This window comes from Thamnophis sirtalis, unplaced genomic scaffold (genome assembly GCF_051295495.1).
Source record: "Thamnophis sirtalis isolate CommonGarterSnake01/CBP01778 unplaced genomic scaffold, rThaSir2_p1.2 scaffold_8, whole genome shotgun sequence".
In the NCBI taxonomy this organism is placed as follows: Eukaryota; Metazoa; Chordata; class Lepidosauria; order Squamata; family Natricidae; genus Thamnophis; species Thamnophis sirtalis.
Window position 1 is genome coordinate 67414046 of NW_028261388.1, and position 21130 is coordinate 67435175.

Below are 21130 nucleotides of genomic sequence, written 5' to 3' on the forward strand. Positions count from 1 at the left end.
TGCTGGCAAATTGGGTGCAGCACTTTTACTGCATCATCTTTTAAGATTTTGAAAAGCTTAACTGGAATATTGTCACCTCCACTAGCTTTGTTGTTGCTCAGATTTCCAAAAGCCCATTTGACTTCACATTCTAGGAGGTCTGGCTCTAGGTCAGTGACCACCCCATCGTGGTTATCAGGGACATTAAGCTCGGCCTTCTATAATTCTTCTATGTAATTTTATCACCTCTTCTAATCTCTTCTGCCTCTGTTAGGTCCTTGCCATTTTGGTCCTTTATTATGCCCATCTTTGCATGAAATGTTCCCTTCATATCTCCAATTTTCTTGAAGAGATTTCTGGTCCTTCCATGTCTATTGTTTTCTTCTATTTCTTTGCACTGCTCATTTAAGAAGGCATTCTTATCTCTGGAATTCTGCATTCAATTGGGTGTATCTTTCTCTTTCTCCTCTGCCTTTCGCTTCCCTTCTTTCCTCAGCTATTTGCAAAGCTTCCTCAGACATTTTATTTTCTTGCATTTTTTCCCCCTTTGGGATGGTTATAGTTGTTATCTCTTGTACAATGTTGTGAACCTCCGTCCATAGTTCTTCAGGCACTCTGCCTATCAGATCTAATTCTTATCACCTCTACTGTATATTCATCAGGGATATGATTTACTTCATACCTGAGTGGTCTAGTGCTTCCCCCTACTTTCTTCAATTTAAGCCTAAATTTTGCAACGAGAAACTGAGCCACAGTCAGCTCCTCGTCTTGTTTTTACTGATTGTATAGAGCTTCTCCATCCTTGGTTGCAGAGCACATAGTCAATCTGATTTCTGTGTTGACCATCTGATGATGTCCATGTGTAGAGTTGTCTTTTGGGTTGTTGGAAAAGAGCGTTTGCTATGACCATTGTATTCTCTTGTCAAAATTCTATCAGCCTGTGTCCTGCTTTATTTTGTACTCCAAGGCCAAATGTGTCTGTTATTCCAGTTATCTTTTGGCTTCCTATTATAGCATTCCAATCCCCCATGATGATAAGGACATCATTTTTTGGTGTTAATTCTATAAGGTGCTGCAGGATTCATAGAACCAGTCAATTTCATCCTCTTCAGCACCAGTGGTTGTGGCATAGACCTGGACTACTGTGATGTTGAATAGTTTGCCTTGGATTCGAACTGAGATCATTCTGTCATTTTCGGGATTGTATCCCAATATTGCTTTTCCTACTCTTTTATTGACCATGAAGGCCTTCATAGGGATTTTTGCTCACAGTAGTATACCTGATGGTCATCTGAATTAAATTCACCCATTACTTCCATTTTAGTTCGCCGATTCCTAAGATGTCGATGTTCAGTCTTGTCATCTCTTGTTTGACCATGTCCAGCTTGCCTTTTCATGGATCTTACATTCCAGGTTCCCATGTATATATCTTTACAGCATTGGAGTTTCCTTTCACCAACAGATACATCCACAGCTGACCGTCCTTTCAGCTTTGGCCCAGCCGCTTCACTCTTTCTGGCGCTACTAGTACTAGTCCTCTGCTGTTCCCCAGTAGCATATTGGACACCTTCCAACCTGAGGGGTTCATCCTCCGGCTTCATATCTGTCCATGGGGTTTTCATGGCAAAGATGCTGGCGTAGATTGCCATTTCCTTCTCCAGTGGATCACGTTTTGTCAGCAAAAAAAGCATTACCCATATATATCTTCTATTAAATAAAATAGTTTTAAATAAAAGTACAAAATACTGCTTGAGTTTTGCCACAAGTTCATGATTTTTTTTGTACATTATCATACTCCATCAACTTTCTTTAACAGCACGTAAGCATCATACTGACTTCTGGCCCACATACAATGGATGGACTACAGGAATATTCTCAAAATTGTTTATAATATTCTCTGGCAGACAGACTCTGGAGCCAAAGGCCATACTGTGTGTTCTGAAGTGACTGGCAAGCATGGACGGTCTAATCTATGAAGCCAAGTGTCAATTAGTAAGACTTCTATTCCTAGGATGCCCATGTGTGGCTGCCCCCTGACCAAAGAGGTGGCAATAAATGCCAATGTGATGGACTTCCCTCCCACAGTGATTCACGATGAAATGTGAGACCTGCTTGATTTGGTCTCCTGGTTTGTATGCCACAAATGGGCCATTTCTCTGATTTCTATAGCAAATACATCCTAGGTGCCCCATTGTATATTGAGGTAGTGTCAGACAAAAAAGGTAAGTAGCACAAACTTTTGCAACCTATAGTAACAACCAATTGTGAATTCACTTGGAATTAAGGCATGAAGCTATTCATATGGCAACCACTTCCATATAGAACACCAGTAGATGTTCCTAACTATTCTGCTCTCTTAGTTGACATAACTGCTATTAGGAAATTTGTAGGAGTTGTCTATCAAGCTCAAAAAAAATGCAGCAATTAATGGTCAGAAGATTAGTATTGGATACCGGGTAGGAAATAATGCACAATTAATAGGGATAAAAGTCAGAAAAATATTTTTATGTGGATATAGTTAGATAAGAGAGTAATCATCTAGTAATACGGAAGGTAGCGTGGCTACTTTTTATTCAATTATGCCTATAGGAATGCCAACAACTTTGATACATTGTCAATTATTTGTTGGAATGTGCAGGTGAAGAAGTGGGGTAGGAAACTTCCAGCAACAGCACTGTAGCTTCCCAAAGAAAAAGCAACACATTCCAGGCCCAAATAAGAGACTGTGCAGTCCTAAACTGGATAGGAGAAGAGAGAAAAAGGTTCAGGGTAGTCACACAGGTATCTATCAAGGTAAATCTATTAGGTTAGAAGATTATAACTTTAGTCTGATGAGTTTCTGTCTATTAGACCAGGGGTTCCCAATCCCCAGTCCACTACAGGCAGTCCTCAACTTACAACTGTTCATTCAGTGACCGTTTGAAGTTACAATGACACTGAAAAAATGATTTGACTGTTTTTCATAGTTACGATCTTTGCAACATTTCCATGATGTGACCAAATTTAAGATGTTTGGAAATTGTGTCATACTTAGGACCATAGCAGTGTCCTGGAGTCATGTGATCACCTTTTGCAAAGTTTTGACAAGCAAAGCCAATGGGGAAGCCAGGTTACTACTTAGTAATCTGTGTTACTAAGTTAACAATCGCAGTGATTCATTTAACAACTATGGCAATAAAAGTTGTAAAATGGGGCAAAACTCACTTAACACATTTCTCACATAGCAATATAAATTTTGGGCTCAATTATGGTGGTAAGTTGAGGACTACCTGCACTGGACAATGAGCTGTTTCGCAACTGGACTGCAGAAGCGGTGCCCACCACTCGCGCAAATGGTATTGTGGGTGCATGCACATTTGCCAGCTGCTTGGGTGGAACTAACACCACCACCCCGCCCCCCCACTGCCGGCCACAAAGCTGGAAAGGTTGAAAAACTCTGTATTAGGGAAAACAAAGAACTGAACTCAACTGGATTTCACTGTTTCATCTTTGGACTTAGTGTGACAAATTAGTTCTGCATGTAAACCCTAGCATCTGTAAAAATACCCAAAGATGTTCCAGTGAAATTCAATAGAATCTCTGCCTCCCATCCCCAACATTTTGGAAGTATGATTTTTACAGTGTAAAAATAGATGCTATCAGCCATTAGAAGAGAAAATGTATTTGTTCTCATCTTTTAAATCCCTAATGGGACAAAATAAAATTACCAGTATTCAATGGCATATGGCCTAGATTTAGCAATGAGACTTGCAATTTTTTTAAAAGAGAGAAATAAGGAAGGAATGGAAGCACAAAATTATTCTGAGGCAAAAATTCTAATTTCCATTCTTATTCCATCCCCTACATCTGTCAAAACCTTTTAATTTGCTACTTCTGGTACCACTACTTAGTTAGTGGAAGACCTCAGCCCACCAAGTTATTCAGTCAATCAGATGCAGCATTTAGATCAGGAAAGATTGGCTAGCTATGATCTAGTAAAATCCTACCTGGCCAGAAGAACTCATGGCACAATGAATTAATGGTCGGGATGTGATTAGGACGCACATAGCAATAATCAATGGGGGCTTCTGGTTCAGGAGTCCAGTTTGGATCATTCTTATGATAATGAGCTCGTATTTCCATCAGCAGCTGAAGTTTTGGGGGCCTGTTCTCATAATCGCGTCTAGAGAAAACAATTGAAAAAACTGAGTTAATGTTTCCCCAAAAATAAGACCTACCCAGAAAATAAGACCTAGTCTGATTTTTTTAAAGCGTGCACCTATTAGCTCTACCTCCAAAATAAGCCCTGGTGAATGGGGGATGGACATGGCCAGTACCAGAGGAGGTGGAGGTTGACGGTTTCTGGCAGCAGCCACAGCCTGCGCAGGTGAATCCCAAGCAACAGCTGGAGGAAGAGAGAGCCAGGCGATCCGGACATATGGTGCCGGCCACAGGAAAGCTGAGTCAGTGGGCTGGAGCTGGCAGCCGACTGCAAGAGGCTCGTCTTCGCATAGCGGACAGCGGCAGAGGTGCAGGGGGGAGGAACGCAATCTGGATGTGCAGTGTGGGCCACAGGCAAGTAGAGATGTGAAGATGACTCTCCTGCAACTGCCCACCCACTCTGTCTCTCGGCTTGCCTGTGGCCTAGATATTGCGTGCCTCCTATGCACTTCTGGTTGCTGCCGGCGCCGCCACATGAAGACGAGCCTCCCGTAGCTGCCCACTTGTAAGAAAGGAAAGCCCATTCTCAATTCATTTCAGATTAAGAAGTATATGAATAGGAAAAATCCAAAGATTTTTACAAATACAAATATGCTATCCTAAGAAAGACTACAATAATACTTTCCAACTATCTCCACTGAGAAATACTTAGGGATATCCTTTTATTCCTATAAAAAATAGGAATATTTCGATCTGACTCACTGTCCTGAATTCCCCAAAAGCAGAATTTCAAGACAACACCTTTTGGGACTCCCAAAAGTGGTCTTAGTGGTCACTCTATTTCAACATTATGCACCTTGTTATTTCAATATTAACCTGAGAGCAAAAAATTAATGTTTGTCGATAATAGGTGATTCACTAGTCACAGGAACAGTCATCATATATAGCAGTGTTTTTCAACCTTTTTTGTGCAAAGGCACACTTTTTTCATGAAAAAAATCACGAGGCACACCACCATTAGAAAATGTTGAAAAAAAATAACTCTGTGCCTATATTGACTATATATAAAGTGTTTTTCCCACGGCACACCTTACACTATGTCACGGCACACTAGTGTGCCGCGGCACAGTGGTTGAAAAACACTGATATATAGATCAGCATCCTAGTGCTCCAGGATGTTTGAAAAATATAGTTCAACAGTTCTGAGATAATATCTACCAGCACCTTCAGGTTTCTGGGATGTAATCCATTTGATCCTGGTAATCTGAACTCATCTATGGTGAATTGGTGTTCTCTTACCATTTTCTTGCCTATTTTGATTTGTATTCCTTTACGGTACTGATACAGAACAGATAGTTACGGTTTTGATAGTTTGGACTTAACTTTTTTTGTGTTCTTACATGTTCAAACAAACTTTTAAAATTATTTTTGGCATTTGTTCCAACTTTTACTTCATTCTGAGCCTTAGCTTTCCTGACTTCATCCTTGCAGATTTGAGCTATTTGGTGGTATTCTTGTTTCTCTCCCAGTTTGTCAGAAACTTCTTTATGCAAATTTACTGTTTTCATCTGGGGTCTCTTGTTTTTATTTTATTTCTCTCAGGTATTGTATTAAATTGAGCTTTTATTTTTTTTTCATTTTTCCAATTTCCTCAGCATCTTGAGGCCCCCCACCCCCACACTTTAGGATTCCTATTTGTGAACTGCTTCCTAACTCTTAGGTTCATTGAAGTCAGGTCTTTTAAAGTCTAAGACAGTAGTGTTACTTTGTTGAATTACATTATGTTGCATTCCAGAATGACAGTCACCCTCCCCCAAAGTTCCTGCAACTTCAACCCCATTTCATCTTTGTTAGTAACTGATAAGTCCAGTGTTAACTGACCCTCTAGTTCCCTCCTCTATCTTTTTGGTAACAAAGTTGTCAACTAGCCTTATCAGAAACTTGTTTTCCTTGACTTTTTTTAACATATTGAAATTGTTTTGGACTTTTTTTACAAGTCTTTATTCATTGTGAGCTTAGTTTTCCTGACTTCATTTTTACAGATTCAGGCTGTATGCTAATATTCTGCTTCAGTTATGTGTCCCCTTTTCTATTTTTATATACTTGTCCTTTTGTCTTACAATTTAAGTTTTTTATGCAACCATGCTGATTTTTTCTGGGATCCCTTTAGGGGTGGGTTCTAGCCAACATTACTGCCAGTTTGCTCATGCATGGGCTGGATGTGTGAATGCCCAGTTCAATGGAAATTGTTCTGCGCATGTGCAGAACTCCCCAAAAAATGGGAGCTGCAATGGCAACAACCAGGGAACCGGTTCAGGGGCATGGCCAGCCTGGGTTGCTGCCAGTTCTGCGACTCAGGCCGGCATAACACTACTGGTTTGGCTGAACCGATAGGAACCCACCTCTTGATCTCTTGTATTTCGTTCTCTATGGTATTGTGCTAGACTAGGTTTTTATAATCTCATTTTTCAGAGTTTTCCAAACTTTTTGATTTCTTTTTTCCTTCAAGATTTCCATCCAGGAACACCTTCCAAAGATCTAAGTTACTGAAATCCACTTTCTTAAAGTCTAAGACACTAGTTTAACTTTGATCTGTTGCTTCTTGTCTGCATTATATTGACATTATATATTCCAAATATCATATAGTCATTCTCCTCCTAAATTCCCATAACTTTAACCCCCTCTTTCATCTCTGTTAGTGAGAATTAAGTCCAGTATCGCTGAACTTCTAATTTTTAATAAGACTATATTAATAGGACAATTTCTCTAGAGAGATGCATTGTTTCCCAGATGCAAAGATTAAAGATGTAGCAAGGAGATTTACTAAAATAATGAAGCCCACAGATTATTATCACTTTCTTCTGTTTCATGTTGGGCTGAATAATACAACTAAGAGCCTGAAAACAATTTCAAGGGACTATGAACAACAAGGCAGAAAAACAAAGCATCTGGGAGCACAAGTAGTAGTCTCATCTGTATTTCCAACAAAAGGTCAAGATCCAATGAGGGAATAGAGGGTTCTAGAAGTAAACTACTGGCTCAAGGGATGGTGCCACAAAGAAAATGTTGGATTTCTATACCATGTTTTACGTTACTTAGAAGAAGGACTTCTAGCAAGAGATGGGCTACACATCGCAAGGACCAGAAAGAATGTGTTTGAAAAACAACTAGCCAGGCTCACCCAAAGGGCTTTAAACTAGGGAGATCAATCTTTAAGATCAAATCCCAAGCATAACGGACAAGACAATGAGAAAGGGAGAGAAAAGTAGAAAGGGAGCCTACTACAAAACAGTGTACTACAGAAAAGCAGAAGCAGAAAAAAATAAATGAACTTTTTGCTAATCAGTTAGCAAAATGAATATTTGGAAAAAGCCTAAAAAAGATATTCAAGCAGATTTGTCAGCACCTAAAAATGAATTAAGCAATGTCTGGAAGCCAGCATAAGTTTATTAAAAAGAGATCATGGCAGACAAACCTTATTCCCTTCTTTAATAAACTGACTAAATTAGCATATCAATGAAATGCTATGGATAGTATACTTGGACATCAGTAAGCCATTTGACAAAGTAGACAGCAGCCCATTTCTTGATGTGATAGAACAATGTATGATAATACTACCATTAGATGGATTTGCAGTTGACTGACCAACTGCACTCAGTGTAGCTCTTAATGGAATTACATCTATATGGAGGGAAGCATGCAGTGAGGTACCTCAAGATTTTGTCTTGGGCTAATGCTCTTCAACATTTTCATAAATGACATAGATGATGGGACAGAAGGAGAACTTATCAAATTTGCAAACTACAACAAACTAAGGGGAATAACAGTTTGGAAGATAAATTTATAATTCAGAAGGATTTTGACAAGAGTTGAGCATTGAGTCCTATCCAACAAAATACAGTCCAGTGGTAAGAAAAGTAAGATCCTGCCCTTAGGCAGGAAAACTAAATGCATAGGTATAGAACAGGCAGTACCTGGCTCAATAGAGTAGTAACTGTGAAAGGGATCTTTGTGTCCTAGTAGGCCATTAGTTACATATGAGCTAGCAGTGTGTTCAGCTGCCAAAAAGTCAATGCAATCCTAGGCTACATCAGAGGGAACAGAGGGACAGCATCAAGATAACGAGAAGTGCCACTAAGGCCACTCTATAATGCACTACTGAGGTCACACTTGGAATACACATCCTGGTCACCATGATACAAAAAAGATGCTGAGACCCTAGAAAGGATGTAGAGAAGAACAAATAGATGATAAGCAATCTAGAAACTAAACCATATGATGAATTCTTAAGGGAACTAAACATGTCTAGCCTAACAAGAGAATTACATGATAGGGATGACATGATAACTATCTTCTGGTATTTGAGGGGCTTTCATAGGGAGGAGTTGACATTCTCCAAAAGCAAAACAAGAAGCGATGGATGGAAGTACGTTAAAAAGAGATCCAATCCGGAACAAAGGAGAAATTTCTTGAAGAATAATTAGTAAGAATAATTAATCGAATAGCTTGCCTCTTGGAGTTGTGAGAGCTCCATCACTGGAGGTCTTAAAAAAAAAAGTTGGACAGTCATTTATCTGGGATGCAGAAAGTCTCCTGTTTTGGGAAGGGAGCTGGACTAAAAGACCTCCAAGAAACTTTCCAGCCCTATGATTCTATGACTCTTTTTCTAAAAAAAACTAACAATTTTTATTTATTTTTAAACAAAGACAAAACAAACATTAAAAAAATAAAAATAAAAAACCATCTTCCATTACAAATTGTAGAAAGTATGTCAGTTGGTTACAGTATTTCCATGCATCTCTTCCATAGTTACCACCTGCTTTTAATATCAAATCATATTTTAAATTCACCTATATTCATGTATATCACAATTATTATATCTCAACCGTAATTTGACTATAATTGTTTTTACGTCCTTTTATATATAATATTCAAAATCTAGAATAGGATTATATAACATTCCATTAAATCATCCTAAAATCATCCAATCACAATACATCTTTATAACATATTCTAGATAAAGCTTTTAAACCTCCTCTCATAATCTCCATATATTGTTTATATAAAATTTCATATTATCAAACTGATATATCTATATGTATTACCGTTATTAATCATTATTTACCTATAGCTATTGTCGCTTCATTTTATACATACTACTAGGAAACTAAATTTAGCTTAATTTTTATTATACATTTTCATTGCATCAACCTGTATCCCTCCAGCAATAGTACAATCTTATATCTCTTGCCATTTGCTGTATTAATGTTCTAGTTACTTTCTTAATAAATCTTATGTAAACCTCCCTTGGCAACATGCTGTTCCTTTCGTATCTCACAAAAGCTTGAAATCCAATATCTGCTCTTTCCATCAGCTTATCTTTAGTTATCACTAGTGCTTCTATCAAGATTTCTCTCCTTATCTCCGTCAATTTTTCTTTCTTTTGTTCTTCTGTGCTTTGAAGTCTGGGGTAGAATTCCAATCCATCCATCGTCCCTTTCCATATTCCGCTCTTGCCATTACCAACCATGCTCACTTTGTGTCAGTATCCAGAGTTTTCTTATCTCTTTGCTTATTTTTTTCCTTCCATCTTTTGAACTCTGTCCTCCACTTTCTTCATTTGGTAAACATCCTCAGTTTCTCCATCCGATTTTTCTGTTTTGTATTCCATATTCTCCAAATTCTTTTCAATTCTCTGTCATAACTAATAGATTTTGAATTTCAAACAATCATTTGCTATGTTACAGTTTCTTTTTCTTGCTGGGCCATTCTCTCAATTTTGCAGATCTGCCACTATAGGGTTTAAGGCTAAACTTCAAACAGGTTCATTTATTATCTTTCAAGTCAAAATGTTTTCTTCTCTCCAAAAGCTAGTGATAAAATTTCCAAAAGGCACCTGTATAAACAACTTGTGCACTTTCCACTATCACTGTCAGTAAGCAAGCTGAAAGAACCTTGAATCTCAAATGATCAAAGAGAAAGAAGAAAAAATAATGTATCCAGCCTCCAGCCTCTAAGTGGCAGTGTAACTGCTTTTCCTCCTGTTGTTATAACCCTCTTTAATCCTTATTTTCTTCTTCATATTCCAAGCTTAAGAGAGAGAAAAAACCTTAAATGGAAATAAAAAACAATCCAATCAATCAAATCAAGCATTATAAAAAAGGAGAATTTGAACCCATAGGTATAAGCAAAAGTGAAAAAAGAAGAAAAAATTAATCCATTCAGTTTAAAAAATAGGGAGCCCCTGCAAAAGTTCCATTGTGGAAAAAAAAAAAAATTAGAAATTGGATAACACACTAAGTTCAATGCAGATCAATCTCGCCGCCTACAGTCTTTTGTCTTCAATCTTAATTTTTTTTCTTGGGTAGTCTCTTCCTCTAATAATAAAATTTCCTCACCAATTTGACACACTTTCTCTTTCTGCTTTCTTCCCATTCCGGAGCTCTCCCAACTTCAGCAGCTTCATTAGCTGTGTTGCTGTCGTTGGAAAAAAAGGCTATTCCTGGATCTTTCAGGGACTTGGCGATGTCCCTGAGATCAGCAGGAGGTATCCTTCTCAATCACCGTCTCTGCGGGACAGTTTAAGTCTGAAAGGACCGTCCAGCGGCAGGAATTCAACTGCGATCTCGGAGCATCAAGATCGCACGTCGTACTGTCACGACGTCAGCTCTCTTCCATCATGATTCTATGACATTGATGTCACCGGATGTGTGCATTAAATCTAAGTATTTAATCTCCCATTAAACTCACCAGCTCTTCCTTCAGCAAGTAAGGTATATGTTCCATTTTTTCACATAATGTTAAATTATCAAAATGTTTAGCATATGTTGCCATGTGATAAATTCTGGATTAAAGGTGAGTCCTTTATTAGCATCATAATCTTAGTATAGTCAGGGTTTTACTGTGGTAGGAAGAAGGAAACTCCACTTTCCTTTTCCTTGTCTATATGCAGAAGCCACCCATCCTGAAAGCCACCTTTTACTTGTCTTTTATCTTCTTCAGGACAATGCAATGAGAAAAAGCAATAGGAGTGCTATAGCTGACCAGTGTTATTTTCTTAATTATCAACAGTTATCAAGATCAAAGAATATAAAGGATCCAGAAGAAAAAATGTCTTCCCAATAGCATATCTATACCTGATATAAGGTTTCAAAACACGAGAAGTATAAGGACTGATAATGCTATGATCAGTCGTATCTTCAGAGCCTACAAGTCGGCACCAAAATGTTGTAGTTCTATGTTGAAACTCTTTCGCAGCAGAAACTTTAGTCTGTAAAACAAAATTAAGAAATAATTGAGTTACAGAAATAATCAGAAAATAAAATCAGCTAATCATTGGCTAGTACCAATGATTAATCAGATATGGCAGATGTATATGATGGCATCTAATGTTAAGCAGAACAAAGAAAATTTTAATATATCAAGATGATATAGATATCCAAAATAGCAAGAAGTTGCATGCATCCTAGAGAAAACATCTACTAAATAAGTGGTCATGCATATAAAATCGAATTGCTTATCTTACTTTGAAGCCCATACTGGGCATAATAAAACGATAAGTAAAAATTCTGAATTGGTGACACTGCAGGGATATGTATTTATGACAGTTGCAGTGTCCAGGGAACATGTGATCACCTTTTGCAACTTTCTGACAAGCAAAGTCAATGGCAAAGCCGTTGTTAGTAACAACCATGTTACTAACTTAACAACTGCAGTGATTCAGTAAGTGGTAAGAAACATTGTAAAATGAGCAAAACACATTTTACAATTATCTTGCTGAGCAATGGAAATTTGGGGCTTGTAGGGGTAGCTGGTGAAATATTTTAAGGGAGATTCAGGTTAATGTCAGGGTTCCAAATAATATCCAAAATTAAATCAGAGTCCAAAGCAAAGCATTACTCAAAGTTCTAATTTATTAAGAGAGTCATGTTGGCACATCTGTGAAAACCCGAATCTGAGCACGGGGGCTGGGAGGAGTGCTGACTCCTATCACTGACCTGACCCGGGTCAGCGAAAAATATCAGCAAAGATGAAGATGAGAGCCTTTGAGAATGGAAGCAGAGGACAAGTCGCTTCTCTGCAAATCTTCCGAACTGTAAAGGAATTTGTGGAGGAGTAAATTTGGAGATTTATAGCATCTGGAAATATGCGGTCACAACCGGAGGGGGTTGAAAAGGCTATTTCAACACATGTCTGGAGAGGGCAAGAACAATCACCCAGTAGCCGACCAGATGATTGGAGACTCCCAGACCAACTTGTGCAGCCAAATGTGAGTGAATACTCCCCCTCCTTCCCTAGCAAAGGCTCTGCAATGTACTGGAATGGAGACTTTTACTCCTTCCACACAGCGGCAAGTGAAATGACCCATTACCCTGCAGCTGAGCCACAGACAGATCCCCCATCAACATGGGGAAATCAATCCAGGCAGCTTCATCACTGGAGGCCTTCGCAAAGAGATTGGACTGCCATTTGGAACAATAGGAAACAAACCAGACACTTTGGCATCAGCAGATGCCAAGAGAGCATTGAAGATGACATTAGAAATCTTGAAGCCAATTTTCAACAGATAATGTAGCAAATGCAGATCTTGAGTCAACAAGGCATTCCCCTGCAACTGCAACACCTGCTCCACTAGCCCAAGCACAACTGCCGGTTCCTGCCCTGCTTTTCCCCAAGGCTCCTGTCTATTGCTGAGATTCATAGTTGAGTCTAATAAAATGAGAACATTCTTAGCACAGTATGTCGTGTTCATCAACACCAAACCTAGGAAGTTTCTGATAAGACAGATCAAGAGTCTCTTTTATCCTCATGCTTTTAATTAATTCTGCTGCCAAATGGACCCTTCCATTCATCAAAACCAATGACCCCATCCTGGATAGTTACTTAAACTTCCTCACTAGATTTAGAGAGCATTTTGGACCCTATTCAAATAGAAACTGCCAAACCACACATCTTCCAACTCCACCAAGGCAACAATTCTGTCAGAACTTATGTTGAAGGTGGGCAAGGATAATTGACGCGCAAAATATAGCCTCTCATTATCAAGACAACCCCTGCCTTCGCGAGGTGCCCACCGTTTTTCCAACAGAAGGGGCTCTGTCGACTCTTGGGCCCGGCGAGCTCAAGTAGTACTCAGCCTAGAATCATGGATCCCGTTGATTCGGGATGCATGCGACTCTACAGCGAAGGGATTGGCGATGCCGTACTGACGCTAAAGACTTAAGTCAAGTAAGTCAAAACTTATGTTGAAGATTTCAAGATCACTGCAGCGGATCTGGATTGGAATGAGAAAACCTTACAGGCACAATTCCAAAATGGGACTCAACAAATCCATAATGACACAACTGATAAAACAAGATATTCCCCAGGTTCTACAAGATCTCTACCTAGCTGCTGTTAACAGCAGAGTCTTAAAAGCATTTTTCGGCAGCCCCAGCCAACTACTTCCAAACCTGATTCCATCACTTCCCCTAGCTTCCCTGCCCTTCTGATTTGGATGCTGAAGAGCCAATGCAAATTGGAACCATCAGATAAAATTCCAGGAGCAGAACGGCAAAGGTGCAAACAACTAGCCCTTTGTTTCTATTGAGAGCCTGGCCAATCATCAAAAATAGTCCTAGCAAAACCTCCCAGGAGAGACAACAGACAGCGCAGCAATGTCTCCATTACCCACCACCTGGACAACAAGCCTCTCCTTTCATGAGCTCCTGGGGGAGCTACCCAAAGCACTGAATGGTTAATTATCTCCACTCAGGTACATTAATAAAATTTGATCCAACCCTGATACTTCCCAGTGGTCCCTGTTTCGATAGATTCTGGCTCAACCTCTGACTTCATAAGCCTAGCCACAGTTCATAAACCTATGATACCTACAGTTCCCAAAGTCTCAATTGCCAGTGATAACTATTGATGGCCAAATTTTAAAAGCAGGCTCCATTACTCATCTACAGTGCCTTTGAAGTTTAAATTAGTGTTTAAAAGAGTTAACTCTTTTCATAGCAGATTACACAGATCTTCCAATAGTGCTAGGAACCTACAACAGGACCCCACTATAAAGTGGAAAAACCAGTCTATTGCTTTGAAAATCCCGAATGCCTTTCTCACTATGATCAGCCCTCCAAAGCCTCCTACACGCCCCCCTTAACGAAAAAGATGACCAATCTATAAAGTAAATATGCAGACTTCATTGATATGTTAGGAAAGAAGGAAGCTTCGGCCTTCCCTCCACAAAGACTGTGATTGCGCCATAAACCTGGTCCCCGGTGCCAAAATTCACAAGAGACAATACCAAATGTTTACTATAGAATTAGAGACTTTAAAACAATATTTGGACTCTAATTTGAAAAAGGAATTCATAAGTCCTTCTCAGTCTCCTGCCTTGGCTCTCAATTTCTTTGTACCCAAGAAGCAAGACCCTAGTGTCGTGATGGCAAACCTATGGCACCTGTGCCAGAGGTGGCACCCAGAGCCCTCTCAGTGGGCACACGCGCCATTGCCAGTTGCTCTTCTGGTTTCCAGCATGCACATACGTGCCAGCCAGCTGGTCTTCGCAGGCACCAGAGCACCGGGAAACGGCCTGAAAACAGCCAAAACTGCCCAAAAAACGGAGTGTTTTTCAAGCCAGTTTTGAGGCTGTTTTTTGGGCCGTTTTGAGGCTGTTTTTCAGGCCATTTTTCGCAGCACCCAGCCTGTTTTTCAGCCAGCTGCTGTTCCAATTTCTGGCACATACATACGTGCCAGCCAACTGGTCTTCATTGGAAAACAGCCTGAAAAGTGGCCAAAACCAGCCAAAAAAACAGGCATGTGCACACCGGCCAGCTGGTTTTCGGGTTTCCAGCACTCCAGTGACACATGCACATGCATGCATGCGCGTTCCAGTTTGGGCACTCTGTGCCGAAAGGTTCACCAATCCTACCCTAGTGGGCCTAATAACTGTGAGAAACCTCCAGTGACAGTGGTCCATGATTACAGGGATTTAAATGCAGTCACAGTAAGAGATCATTATCTACTGTCATTAATTCCAGACCTATTAGATAGGCTACAGAAAGCAAGTATTTTTACAAGAAATACTTATCACCTTATTCTAATAAAAGAAGGCCATGAATACTTAACCACCTTTGGCACTAGATAGGGCAACTTCAAACAATCACTACACATCTACAGAAATGCATAAAATCAAGTCTCCTTGAATGTTAACATATGGGTTAATATAAAAGGAAGGGACATTGAATGGTATTGTATGATCAATTCTAATTCACTTTATTACCGTCATACATCAGGGAACAGAACAAATAAAAATACTCAGTAAATATAAAATTAAAAGTTCGAGTATAAAATAATAACTAACTAAAATATATGATAAAAGCCAGTCTGTCAATTATACATGGTCTAACTATACTAAAATTACAATCCATAAACTGTGTGGCCTATTGTCAGTTTAATACTAAAAGGGAAAGGAATAAGCAGTGCATAGGATTTGCCACATTTGTTATATAACGTAACTATGGTGGATATGTGTTTCCGATGAATCCCCAGTGCTGCTGCGCAGAACCTAGCCACCTGCACTGTAGTTAAGCAGCCACTAGAAATAAGCAATGTTGGAATGGCCAGGATACCTAGCAATTATTGTCAGAATATGTTTTTTTTCCGAATCTCTGGGTAAAAGGAACATCAAAGGAGTATGTGACCAACAATCTCCACCTCTCCTGAGCCACAGGAACAGAGTCTTTCAGTTAACACATCTTAGTACGCCAAAAAATTGGGGAAGGGAGCAGGACATAGAACATGGCCCCAGATATCAAGAGATCTGCATGAGAACCAAGGACACTTCAGCAGGTGTTTACAAAAGCCTGACAACACAACAATATCCGGAGAATGTATTGGACAATGTGACATGAGCTAATTGGGGGGTGGAAAAATGTGAACTTTAACTATGGGGCTTAGCACAGGAAAGAGCTAAATCTGATTTTGCCTTCAACCGTGCCGAAGTGATGTATTCAATAAAGTTTTGCATGAAGAGTATTGGATCATCTCGGTGTTGGTTGCTTTGGTCAGTCAGAACCTTGATATTAAACCAGATTAAACCAGCTGAAAGTTGGGACCTAAGTATATGAGGCCCTTTCCTATTGTGAGGTTGATCAACCCTGTTATGGCAGAGTTAAAGCTGCCCAAGATATTGGGGAAAGTGCACCCAGTTTTCCATTGCAGTTTGTTGAAGCCAGTCCAGGGCTGTAACTTAAGGCCTGTAGGAAAAGAAGTCCCTGGATTAACTATCATGGGAGGAGAGAAACATTACAAAGTAAAACTGATCCTGGATTCCAGATATTACAAAGGAAAATTGCAATACCTAGTGTAGTGGAAGAGGTCCATTTGACATTTGGAGACGTAGTAGACAAACATTTAAGTAACAGCCAGCAATGTGCTGCAAAAAAGCCAATGCTTTTTTTGGCTGCATTAAGATCAGAATCAGGATCATGTGAAGTGTACCGCTTTATAATGTCTTGATAAGACCACACTTGGAATATTGTGTTCAGTTTTGGTCTCCACAATATAAAAAAGATGTTGAGACTCTGGAAAGAGTACAGAGAAGAGCAACCAAGATTATAAAGGGGTTCAGAGGCTAAAACATATGAAGAAAGATTGCAGGAATTGGGTATTTCTAGTCTAGTGAAAAAAAGGACCAGGATGACATGATAGCAATAGTTCAATATTTGCCACTAAGAAGTGGGGTGGGGGGGTGTCAATCAATTTTCTAAAACACCAGAATGCAGAACAATTAATCAAGGAGAATTTGATTTAAAATTGATCAAATTGATTAAAACTAATCAAGGAGAAAACCAATCCAGAACTAAGGAGAAATTCCCTGACAATGAAAATTAACTAGTGGAATGGCTTGCCTTCAGAAGTTGTGGATGCTACATCATTGGAGATTTTTAAGAAACAGAGAGCCATTTGTCCAGAATGGTATAGGGACTCTTGCTTGTAAGGGGTGATTGGACTAGAAGACCTTTGTTATTGTTGTTAAGCATTATTGGTCCATCCTATTTATAGGGATGTTACAACAGATGATAATTTATTATTTGTTCCTTCAAGTCAGTCTTGTCTCCTGCCATTGAGTTCACAATGTTTTCTTGGCAATGTTTCCCCCCGAAATGGTAGTCCCTACTAGGACTGAGAGCGTGATTGGCTCAATCTCATTCAAATGGTTCTGTGCCTAAGATGGGACTAAATTCACCAATTCTCAGTTTGTAAGACATTGCCTTTAACCATGGCACCAAATTGTCTCCAAGTGGATTCTCATACATGTTGAATTATAGATAATAACTTAATAAAAGACAGAAATTTTGAGCCTACTGCTCAGCCCTCATAGGTTGTTGTTAAGAAACAGGGGGAGATTTCAAAAGGTAAGTTCCTAAGAGAAAAGTGAGATAAGGTATATTAGTTTATGATAACGATAGTGATAGTAACAACAGAAAAACAGGAACCTGATATCGATCCAAGATTCGGAAAACCTGGCAAGAAGTTTTGTATACTGCAGAATCTGATGGCAGATAGGCGGCAAGTCTTTCCTTAGTTCCATAAAACTGTTCAACCAAGATAAGAGCAGAATTCACAATATCGTCCAAGTTAAAAAGGGGAAGACCTCTCTCTCGTTTCATCTTTCGGACTATCAGCTTGCGCTTCAGCCGCCGAGCCTCAGGAGTCATGTCTGCTGCATTTAGACAGGCCTCCAAGTTCCTCAAAAGGAGTTTTTCTTCATATATACCAATAGAAGTGTATTTAGACTGAGAATCCTTATGAGCCTGCTGGGTCTTCCGCTTGTTTAGACCTTGCTCTTGAAAGAAGGCATGTCTACTATGATTTTCCACATCATTGACTAGCCTCTCTGCTCTTCCTTCTTCACATATCAGCTCTTGTTTAATCTGATCAGACAGCTTCATTTTCTTTTGGATCATTGTCCCTGATGCACCGGATGGAGGGATGTATTCTATTCCTGGGTCTATCATACCATCCATCTCTTCATCATCTATAAACAAAACAAAATGCCCGAGAAACACTGTAATATTGTAACCAAATACGTTTTCTGCAGATAGTAAATGTTTATACCTAGGAAATTCTGAAAATATGTCAACTTTGATTTATTTTCCTTACAAAGTGTGAGACAAAATCAATATCCCAATTTTTACAAAACAGAAAACTAAAATACAAGTCGTCCTCGACTTACTACAGTTCGTTTAGTGATGATTTGAAGTTACAACGGCACTGAAAAAGTTACTTATGACCATTTTTCATACACCATCGCAGCATGCCCATAAAGAGCCGAGTGGCGCAGTGGGTAGAGTGCAGTACTGCAGGCCACTTCAGCTGACTGTTATCTGCAGTTCAGCTGTTCAAATCTCACTGGCTCAGGGTTAACTCAGCCTTCCATCCTTCCGAGGTGGGTAAAATGAGGACCCAGACTGTGGGGGCGATATGCTGACTCTGTAAACCGCTTAGAGAGGGCTGAAAGCCCTATGAAGCGGTATATAAGTCTAACTGCTATTGCTATTGCTATCACATGATCAAAATTTAGACAGTTGGCAGCTGAGTCACCTTTTTGATGGTTGCAGTGTCCCATGATTATGTGACCTTCTGACAAGCAAAGTGAATGGGGAAATGAGATTCACTTAACAACCCTCTGACTAGCTTCACAACTGCAGTAATTCACTTAATAGGACTGGCAAGAAAGGTCACAAAATTTGGGGCTCAATTGTGTCGTTAGTCAATGATTACCTGTACAACTTTCTGTAAATCAGTAGTATTTATATTGGTTGAAAAATTAAACAACCCTACAACTAAGGATAGTTTTATTCATATCGGATTACTACTTTCTAAATATAATGAAATTTCTTCCAATTACCCTCATTTGTATAAATGTTATTCCGAATAGAAATGTGGAAAACACACACAGAGAAAATGTGTCTGTATATATGCATGAGAGAAAATGAGAAACAGAGGTCTGCCATTTCAACCTAGTCTTAATGATAATCTGTAGCATTTCCAAGGGTACTCCAATGTACATCTGTCTATCTTAATTGCTACCCATACTATTTTCCTATCTCTTTGGTATAATAGTTTACTTCTAAGTCCTATCATGCACTCATATTAAATGCTTCAAAAATGTGATTTGCTGTTTTTCATCTCAAGAGAGCAGTCAGTTTAGTGTATTTGGTCCAGGACAGATAAGCTTCTTGCAGTCCTTGGTATTGTTAGTAATTATCTACATTGCCATAATATAGAGGCATATATCTTCTTTCCTTTATTCATTCCTTGTGTTCAGCTTTCAATAGCTGAACATTTTTTCCATATTAATCCTGGAAAAGAAAATATTAGTATGATTTGTAAACCACAGAGACATTCTTCTCCTTCATGACCCTGTCTCAGTTTATTATTTTCCTATTTAAACTTACTTTACTTTACTTCCTGAGCACATGATTCAGCTTTATGTAATTTTGAAACCAAAAAGCAAAGCTATCCATGCCCTATCAACTTTGAGATGATTAAGCAGACTAGCTAACATTTGTCTCTGCTGTTTAAATATTGTTATTATATTTAATTATGCTGTTCCCCTGGATGGATAGATGATAATGTCCATTTCCACATCTCAACACAGGGAAAGTGTGCATAGGCACATCTAATGAATATTATCATAAGGTATCATTTTTCTTTTACTAATCAAATATGTACACCGAATTTTGAAGCTGTCAAACCACTTATTACTAATATTAATGCTGCTCAATCCCTTCAAAATGAGATTGGTGGCAAATAAACTTAATAAATAATAATAATAAATTACACTTCTGTCTATATAAATGTATTTCTGGGCAAAGTGTAATTATCATGTTTAACATCTTTAAATTCTTAAGTCTACCAACCTATTTAGATACATTTCCAAATTGTGGGCTTTTTAAAATTATTCAATGCCTCCTTTTGTATATTAATTGTGATTTTATTTATTTATGTGTCTTAATAAAAAAGGAAAGAAAAAAGATGAATTAATATTTGCTATGTTACACATTAAGTGTTTATTTGGATACTGTTTTATTTTCTCAAGTGCTGCAACCATGAAAATTATATATTCTTTGTCCTATACCCATTCTTAATAAATGTTACATATCTCAGTATATAACCACAGTCAAAATACGTTTGTGCAAATGAATCTAATAAAAATGATCACATAAGGAAACTTAAAAATTGCTTTTACCATGAAAAAGGGCCTGAGGTGGCATTATATCTGGAATAAGATCAGCTTCTGAAAGCAGACTAGGTGTAGCTGAATGTGACGCTGGAGTTCCCGGAGCAGAAAAATCCAGAGAGGGAGAAGGAGATGGGCTGGTCAAAGGTGTTTGATCAGAAGAACTGAGGGAGGAAAAATCAACCACCTCCCCCTTTTCAAGCATAATGTCTGAATGCCTATTTCGACTGGTGAATTTGACTGGTGTAGAGGATGTACTCCTGTCCATGAAGCCAGCTGCTTCTTTCTGAGCTCTCCTTATTTCTTTGGCTTCTTGAGTGCGAGACCGCTTCTCCTTCAGCTCCATAGCAGATTCTACTGGATTGCGGCTCACTCGCTTTCTAAGCCCCTCCACTGTAATGATTGGATCTATAGAGAGTTTTGAACCTGCCGGAAAACAAGCAATGAGTTTCCATAATCGTAATATCAGCATTACAATGCGGATTATAGCTGATTACATTACAAGTATTTTAAAAATTCACAGCAAATTTAGATACTTATACGCTTGCATATTTTAAATCAAAGTGTGCAATATTTTGTTGGTTGTAAGTCTGACATTTAATAATGTGTAGAAGAGTACCAAGAAAAGAATGGTTGCAGTGAAGGTGCAAAGTGAATGAGACCAGGTATATGTGTGAGGTTAGCCATTCCTGGATATATTTTTTATATGGTTAACTGCATTAAATCTATTTTAGGATTGCACTATATTGTTTTCCTATATGAAAATGAAGATAAAAT

General features: G+C 38.8%; 1 protein-coding gene across 1 annotated transcript in view; it reads right to left on the bottom strand.

Moving 5' to 3' along the window:
• The window catches only part of KAT14 (lysine acetyltransferase 14), a 53490-nt gene that overhangs the window by 12453 nt on the left and 19907 nt on the right, over window positions 1-21130 (bottom strand). The window contains exons 5-8 of the mRNA XM_087721833.1: window positions 20363-20779; window positions 17604-18145; window positions 11256-11389; window positions 3966-4141 (exon numbers count right to left, since the gene is read on the bottom strand). Coding sequence (XP_087577959.1) covers window positions 3966-4141; window positions 11256-11389; window positions 17604-18145; window positions 20363-20779 — 1269 coding nt within the window. The remainder of the gene's footprint in view (window positions 1-3965; window positions 4142-11255; window positions 11390-17603; window positions 18146-20362; window positions 20780-21130) is intronic.